Raw genomic sequence first — 9,761 nt, forward strand, 5'->3', positions numbered from 1 at the left:
AAATATACATTAATTACCCATACTACCTATATGCAAACGACTAGAAACTATAAATTACTAATAAGTCGATAATGATAAGTTATTGATATGTTTTATTCCCAACAGGGAAATATTTAATTAATATAATCTGATTCAACCTAAATGTTTGAAAAATAGAAAATATACTCTCGCATATGGTATAGCCAAGGGATCAAATTTGCTTCGAAAATTAGAATATGATATTTTACCATACATATTTAGTGGGAAAATTTAGCATTTTATGTGTTCATATACTATATAGGTTTAAACTGTTAACACTTATTTCCAAACCAAATGTTTTAATCAAACAACTGCAAGCATTGAACTATAATTGCACAGTTGAACACTAGTTATTTTATGTATACAAATATGTACCTATATGACTTTATGACTATTACATTATATTACGGGTGAACCACACCAATGTTACGCTTAAAGTTTAAAAAATATGATTGAAAAAATTACTCAAAAATGGTTTTTAGTTACTTCCGAGACTGTATAACTCCAATATTTATATTTATTTATATTATTATGAAACGAGTCGACCCCAATAAATATTAAATTCAATCAAACATTCGATATAAAATACTTGTGTATATATAATATACATAATATTTATTGCTATAAGCTTTTAGATCTTCTGAATGAGCATAGGTTCCTATTCAATAACTTTACACATTCACATAAATCATTCATGATAATGGTTTAATAATATAATAATTAATAGGTGAATAATAAAATAGGTTATGTATTACATTTTAATCCGATATTATTTTCATTACCCATGTAATATTATAATATGAGTATATTAATATGTATAGCTTCATGAATAATAATATGTATTACGGAAAAAAGTAGTAAACTAGCCATTTTATAAGTTTATTTTAAGTTAAAATTAAAGTTACCCAGGTATAGGTAGGTATAACCAAAACGAAAGTTACAGACTATTTAGTAACAATTTATATTTTGGAATTTTGGAAACGTCAAGGTCATATAAATTAAAGTATAAAGATATATAAGAATGATTATATACACATTCACGATCTTTAATTCCATGATATATAGTAATATACATATAGATACTTTATATATAGTAAATCAAAAACAGACGACCGGTCACTTATCGTTCGCATTACCTGTGGGTATCAATAAATATATTAAACCAAAATAGAACATTAAACACGACTATTGTAGTTTCAATAGTTTTTAAATTTTTTCATAACTCGACAACTTAATATTTTGTTTGCACAAAATATAAAATATTTTAATTTCAAATTTCAAATTACCCGCTGTGATAAATCCATCATTGTATGTATAAACTGTACTCAGACATTCCGTGAAATGCTCGGGCAATAGATATAAAAATGTTTAAATAATTGTTCATGCTGCCCTTAAATTCCAACAGGGCAACGTATAGAGAACACAGATTTATCACATTGACCAAAACATATGCACCAAAAATAACAAAACTCGAACACGACGTTCATTAAATCACGAACTCACATCACACTCTAAGCATATGGCGGCGGTTCTGCTATATAGACAATCATGTACACCATATGTGTTTTCGTCCTTTCACGTGCATGGAAGCTGTGACTTCGTTTCAATGTTCGATCGTCTAACGTTTATAATATTCTATATAATTTGTTATACTAGATATTTAGATATATAATCGTTTATTTTTCAGGCACTTCTCTTCCAGATACAAAATTCTAATCGCATACAATAATATACATGGGTACACGTTAATACGTTATATACAAAATACCGTTAGTTAAGGTATAGAAAACGTTTAAAATATAAATAACTAATCGGACCAAAATCGAAAACGAGCAGTACCCTGAAAGTTGAAACATATATGATATATATTCACGCCAACGGAAATGTATATTCAAAAAACTTAGTATTTATATGTAGCTTTTTTTGTTTTTATAATATATTTATTTATATTTATAATTTACCTATACTAAAAAACGAATTTTATCTGAAAAGTCTGAACGCAATTATTATATTTCATTACAACAGTGGGCACTGGGCACGCCGAGGGTTAGTTCAATTTATAATTCTACAATTTGAAAAAAAATCGTTTCGCTTCCATAATTGTTATTGCGTTTTATGCTCGGCTGAGAATAATATAGACGTCTGGCGAATGTTTTTTTTGCTAAATGAATACGAGGTAAAAATATAAATATAAATTATTAAAATAATCAACACAATTTGTTTTCGAAAAATAACCTCAGTTCAGGTTGCTGAAATTGGTCAATTCCGGATTTAATGACGTGCCGTTTAACATGTACGCCGCATATTATGGTGTGTGTAATGTGTATGTACTATGTACACGCAACCTCTTACTGAGAATTTTTTTTCGCACACTGTTTGTAATAATAACAACAAAGATCGGTTGTCGCTCGTCTGTGGCAAGGGGAGTGGTCGTAAAAAGTCGTGTGAACGTAATCGTAAAATAATTTTTCTTCCGTTAAAAAAAAGCTTATTCGTTTAAACTGTATATACGTTTCAACCGTTGTAATTATATACACGTGACTATAAATTATAATATTATATTAATTTTACAGATGTATCCGGAAGTTTGATTCGATCGCTACTTTCACGACGATCGCAGATATAACTGCGACGATAATAATATTATGTCGTTTACAAAAAATGTAAATCGCTCGTCGGCCGACCCTTCTTCACATTTTGTATTGTCGACGATGAAAAATCAAAAATCTACATAAGTACAAGTGACGTATTTCCTCTAAACTTTCCCCGGCGACATGGTCACTAAATCATACCACAATAAAACTGATTATAAAGGACAGAAATTATTTCATTGACATATTATATAGTATAGCAGTGGCGTGGGCGTATTGACCGTGATTTGGAAGGGCAGTTTTCCGATAATATTAAACGGGTTGGTTGATGGGTGAGTGCTGGATTTAGTGATAAAATGTAGTACAAGACTAACTTCATATGTACATGAAATTTAATAAGAATAATAGCTTCAACAATAAGTATTATATTAAGTAGGTAAAGGGTGGTATGTCATTCAAAAAATATTTCACTTCATCGCTGTAGTATAAGCATAGATGCAGACATATACAACTAGAATAACTAGAACAACTAGAATAGATATATACAACTAGATAGCCGTCTCCTTCTTGTCATCGAAGTCGGCCGCCATTTACAAAGCAGGCAATGTTTACAAAATAATATTATCACAGTATATATGTATAGATAAATATTTATGTATATAAATCAATGTAAAATTTTAAAATAAATGTAAACATTACCTGATTTATAAATGACGGCTAATTAAAACATTGGTCACAACTGTAGTATAAAGACGGCTATCTAGTTGTTGTAAATATCTATTAGTATAGTAAATGTTAAATAGTATTATCACTGTATATTATGATATATTAATTTTTATTTAATAATATTATATAACGTGTCGCTTGAATAAAATTATTAATCGTAAATTTGCTTGCAGTGTTTGACTGTGCGTATGTGACCGGTTGGGCAATATAATATATCGATATTATATTTAGTCGCCGATCGGACGATACTAGTACGATCATTACCGATAATGCGATAAATATCGAGATCAGACTGAATATAATAGTAAGTATAATACTATTATAAACATCATATAAATAATATATAATCTTATTAATAATAATAATATGTCCTTTATCGTATGGACACCGTTTGGCCGGATGGTGTTTTGTTTGATATAATAATATGTATGTACTTATTGTTGGTAATTTCGTTCTGTTTGCGTTTGGTTAAATATATTATCGTTCACGCTGTCCAAAAATCGTTTATAATTTGAAAGGTTACATATTACACTATACGTAATTAATGGCGATAAGATATTTTCTTTCTTGCACAGTCTGCGCGTTCAATAGTATAAAATTTAGTATAAAACATATTAGGCATAGTCATGGATCATCGATTATCAATTTAATATATATTTTTAAATCCAATACCTACCTATAACCTATACAACCTACAACCGTGCCACTATACGTTACGCGGGCATTATATATTATTATTGTTGTGAGCTCGAACCATAGAGTATTATTACTCTATGGCTCGAACACTACTCCAACAGCTAACGGATAACAGAAATAAAAAAAATGATTGTCCCGACACGCGTCTGCGCTCGGAATACAAAAGTTAATAACAATTATTATCGAGACAGAGAGAACAAAAAAAAAAGGGTAGACCGGTTTAGACACGAAGTGAGGGGATGTCGTGATATTGCACCTGGCCTTATAACACAAAACCCATACCTATATAATATATATAATATATGCATCGTACGTAATATTATTGTGTCGGAGTTTGTGAGGGGAAACAGCCGAGGCCGGTACACGCGGTGGTACGTATAGTATTAAATCTATTGTGAACGAAACGTCTGCCGTTTAAAACAAGTCGTACGTAGGTACACAGCATTAGTAAATGTAATAGGATAAAACTTTAAAAAAAAATATTTCAACCCAAATTGGATGAACCGTTCCGAAACGGCGTTATAATATTTTTTATATTATTCACGAATTAATCACGATGCAGGTCATAGGTATTCGTTATCATACGTTTTGTACCACAGATAACATGTATGTTTATATGTCTGTGAGTATAACCCAAAGAGAGACCACATTCCGTTCATAAAGTTTAATCCGCGTCTCCGTGACAGCATCCGTAGTCCGGACAGTCTGTCGTACAGATACTATATACCTATAGGTGTATAGCGTCCGCACAAAATGGTGAAACGACTTTAAAAGAATGTCAGGCATGAGGGGAAGATAAAAAATAATAACGCTAAAATATTGTTATTTGAGGAACTTGAACAATTATTTTAATGTAGCTGATGCAGCTGATGCATATTATATGTTGGACGCCGTTTATTATTGTTTATTAATTTGATTTTTTTTTTAAACCTATAGTGGATATTGCCTAATAAATTATGTTTAAAAAATATTTGGTATGGGAGAGAATACTGGTCCTTGGTCGAGCCTATGGACACTAATCGTTTAAAGGAAAACTAAAAACTATGTATACAATATACATATTACACTACCACTATGGTATAAAACTGTTATTTAGGACGATTCGGAATGCACTACGATGTTGGTTCTGCTTATTTACGAACGCATTATGTTGTTTTTAATAATATATTATGTGTAGTTGAATGCAACGATTCAAATTAAATCGTTTAATTATACCACAAACCGGTTTATCGACTAAGTGTATTAATATTACCTATACAGTATACAGTTGTACACGATTATACAATTTATTAGTATTTGTAGGTGCTATTTTTTTTTTCGTTTTGTATTAAATACTTTTTATATAGTGTAATAATAATGTATAATATAACAACTAAGTACTACAAGTATACCAATAGCCAAATTTAATAATAATTATATTATATAGATTACACGTGGATATGCACACCCATTTTTGGACTCGAAAAATTAACGCACTGAATTATTTAACGACTAAAATGTATCAACCAAAATTAATAACGGTTTAAAATTGTTAACTCCGTAAGATTTGTAAGATGAATTCTTTATATTTAACACTTGTAGCTGATAAATAATTAAAACATTAGCGTTTGCCAAAGACCAAAGTATTTGCTTAAAAACATACGACGATCGTAGAAATTTATTTTCAAAATCAGAAAGCGTCCAACGAATACGTCACGTAATATTTGTAATATTTTTATAATAATAATATGATGCTCGTAATTATATTTTTATCGCTCGAGTAACGTCTATTGCTATCCAAATAATAATAATATGATAAATACAATAATAATATCAATATGTATAGTCGTCGGACCATCGGCACTCCGGTACTCGACATTCGACGAGTGACGAGTAACCCAAACGTCATAACATTGAATTTTGTAATATCCATCATATAAATATGTATATTATAAAACCAGCGTTGATGCCATAGACCTATAAACTAAGTTTATATAATATGTACCCATATGGCTATAACATGTAGATAGGTTTATATATATACGTCGAGTGGCTCGCCTGCTGTAGGTAAAATATTATAATTTGAAAACCAAAGCGTCGGCGGTGCAGCAGCCCTACACCGTGGACAAAAATAATAACTTTTAAGCCACGTTTTTATTTATCTATACACCGACAACGACGACGACGACGACGACGACGACGATATAATATTATACGAGTCGACGAACCACACATGTGTTAATGGGTTCTTTTATTATAATATTTTATGTGTGCACTACGCACGTCTCTTTCATCCCACGAGTTAGGTGGTACGTATAATAATATTAATAATAATAAAAATAATTGTCGTAATAACAATAATAATATAACAACAACAACAACAACAACAACAACACTATAACCAAATTATATTATATCGCACTACGACAGACGATGCGTGTCGTAATTCGTCTGGCGCTCATTTGTCCGGCGGGGGAGGCCCGGCAACTTACTATATTATATTATTTTAATAGTATTATGCGACAATGCGACGCAGCGAGACAAATTCCAAGTTTGGAGTCTCTTATTGGCGGGCGGTCGTCGAGAATGACGAGTGAAAGGACGAAATAATATTATCATTAGATCCTCCGGCGGTTGTATATACGCGCCAACAAGCCGACGACCCAGACACCCCATCATCTCGATAAGGGACGCCCCCTAAAAACGACAACCCACGGTGGGTGAAACGTGTGAGGGGTCGATTCCTGGTTCGAATATCCCTCTAAAAATAAATGTGCCTGTCCAAACTCCACGATTATAAATAATATACTTGTCCAACATTTGTGTGAGCATACCACCAAATAATGTTACAGTTGAGGGAAGATTTTAATTATTTGCCGTATTATGCTAAAAAATATTATGAAAACATTCGAATAAGTATAAGGAAAATTGTATTTATGTATAGATACAAAAAAATACCCAATGTATGCACAGATATTATCAGTGAATTTTTAATACTCGATGATAATTTTTTTACTATATTTTACAAAATACGACGCGAACGGTTAAATATGATAGTATATTATCGGAGTTTGTTATTTTATCAAAGATGAGATACGATAAGCTGAAACAATATTTCATACGCATAAGAACCAATTATTTATATATTTAAGTAAAAATGCAGACACGAGATAGATTCAGTCTACGGACTACGATAAAATAAAAATGTTTTCTTGAGAGCGATGAAGTGTTTAAAAAAAAAACATTTTCTATACGAGCTAATATTCATAGGTAACAATTGAGAAGTGTTTCGGAGAAAAAATTCACGTTTCGATAATAATATAAGACGTATTTTGGGATATTAAAATAATATATTATAAGACACGACGTGAACCACCGAATGACGGAGGACGCAACCACCAACAACCACCCCCGCCTTCACCACCGACACAGCCGACGCGGCCACCGCCACCACCACCGCCACTGACGACCGACCACGTGCGCCTCTCGATCTGACGAGACGAGTGCGCTGCCGCTTGAAAAACGCATCGCCGCCGCAACCACAGCCGCCGCCATCCGCACCGGGGCAGAGCGCGGTGGGGGACATCGCCGCCGCCGCCACCACCGTTGAAACCGGTGCGGTGTGCGTCGTCGGTTCGCGCGCGCCAGTCGTAGACCGTAGTGTTACGCGTGCGACAGTGCCTACGCGTGTTTTGTGCATTAATTTTTTTTCTCCCGTGCCGTTGCGTGCGGCCGCGTAGTCGAACGTTTCACATTTTTCACGTTGTCTGTGCTCGGCAGACTGACATACTCCGTTCGTAGACCAATCTCGCCATGATCGGCGTGTTCAGCACGGTCGTCAGCCAGTCCCGACTGGGTCGGATCAAGCTGGTGATCATCGACAACCCGGCGTTCCGCGTCCACTACCGGCTAACGTTCGCCATACTACTGGCATGCACCACGCTGGTGTGCAGCCGTCAGTACATCGGAGAGCACATCCGGTGCATCGCCACCGGCGTACCCAACAACGTCGTCAACACGTACTGCTTCTTTACCGCCACGTACACGGTGCCAGACACCAACCACTCGGCGCACCCGGGCGTCGGCCCCGTGCACTGGGACTCGCGCACCGTCCGTCACTCGTACTACCAGTGGGTACCGTTCGTGCTGTTCGGTCAGGCCTTGCTGTTCTACTTGCCGCATCTCATATGGCGCACATACGAGTCGGGCACCATCGCGCTGCTCGTCAACGGGCTGCAGCGATTGTACCTAAGGGTGGAAGGTGACAAGGACGTGTCGGTGCCCGGTAACAGGAACATACCGTCCGAGGCAACTAGGTGGTCAAAAATGCGGGACGTCATGAACCACCTGGACACGGTTACCCGGTTCCGGTTGAACCGCAACTGGGCCGCGGTGCTCATCGGGTGCGAGGTGCTTAACCTGGTCAACGTCTTGCTCCAGATGAAGATCATGGACAAGTTCCTGGGCGGCCAGTTCTACGGATATGGGCTGCACGCGTTCGACGACGACAACGGCAACAGGTTGTTCGACCGGGTGTTTCCCAAGATGACCAAGTGCGACTTCCACAAGTTCGGGCCGTCCGGCACCATGCAGACGCATGACGCCATGTGCGTGATGGCACTCAACATCATCAACGAGAAGATCTACGCCGTCCTGTGGTTCTGGTTCGTGCTCGTCCTTCTGCCCGTCAGCGTGTCCGCGCTTCTTTGGCGCATCGCCCAGTATATGCTCCATTCACGTGAGTCCTTCAACCGGCTTCTACTGCGCGAGGCGTCTCCTGGTGCCCGCCTCGACCCCGTTGACCTGGCCGTCATCGCCAGGCAAACAACGTACTCCGACTGGCTGTTCATGTACTACCTGTCCGGCAACATGGACGGCATTGTCTTCAGGGACTTGTTGCACAGTTTTGCCACCGGACTCCGGAAGGAACCAGGTTCGCAGGATAGCGACGACGACGACACTGCGCCACTGGGCAAGGCAATCTGAACGACGCCACTGCCATCAACGCCGCCACGCGCACGACAACCGTTTAAAATTATTAATTTAATATAATATTATTATGATCACTATACGTAATACATCAAGGTCCTGCAAAGGTCTTGTCAAGTTTTATGTTAGGCGTCCCTTAATTTTCGCAAAAAACCAGTCGTGTGAGTGTGCGTGTACGTTTTTCCCTTCTACCCCACCCCACCCCACCCGACCATGCCACCCCACCACTCCTGTGATCAACCCATATTTTTTACTGTCACTCCCCACCCCCCCCCCCCACATTCCTTGCTGAAATCCTATAGTGACAATTTTATATTATATACTTACAAAGTTATAACTTAATAGAATATAATATTATTTGTAATGTCGCGGTTTCACGATATCGCCAGTTTTCAATTTTTGTTTTTTTTTTTTTTTGTACGTTTATAATTTCTCCCGAATACTCGCGTTTGATCCAAATATTAAACCGATAAAAAGTCAATGTCGGAGAAAAAAAAATAATAAAATAAAATAATAATGTCAATTAAATGTGTATCATTCGTGTACTTAATTTCAGTAATTGACGACCGATCGGAGGTGCACAGGTACCCGCTTCGAAGGTCGTCGTCGTTACACATATTATATATTTATAGTTTATTAAAAATTATATGCGTGTAAGTTATACGCGTATATAATATTATTATTATTTGTACGATTATAATATAAAATGGACTTTATACTCATGATGATAATGACTTGTATATAATATATGTAAAACTCTGT

At 36.1% G+C, this 9,761-nt stretch overlaps 1 protein-coding gene across 1 annotated transcript; it reads left to right on the plus strand.

The window, feature by feature from the left end:
• The first annotated feature begins 7,823 nt into the window (after nucleotides 1–7,823).
• LOC100167717 (innexin inx7) lies at nucleotides 7,824–8,996 on the plus strand. The gene has a single exon (XM_003247855.4). The coding sequence runs from the start codon at nucleotides 7,824–7,826 to the stop codon at nucleotides 8,994–8,996; it is 1,173 nt and encodes a 390-aa protein (XP_003247903.1).
• The last annotated feature ends 765 nt before the right edge of the window (nucleotides 8,997–9,761 follow it).

The sequence above is a fragment of the Acyrthosiphon pisum genome, chromosome A1 (assembly GCF_005508785.2).
Source record: "Acyrthosiphon pisum isolate AL4f chromosome A1, pea_aphid_22Mar2018_4r6ur, whole genome shotgun sequence".
Classification (NCBI taxonomy): Eukaryota; Metazoa; Arthropoda; class Insecta; order Hemiptera; family Aphididae; genus Acyrthosiphon; species Acyrthosiphon pisum.

Bases quoted from the DNA above. Each gene is read 5' to 3' on its own strand.
- LOC100167717 (XM_003247855.4), top strand. From the start codon at position 7,824: ATGATCGGCGTGTTCAGCACGGTCGTCAGCCAGTCCCGACTGGGTCGG.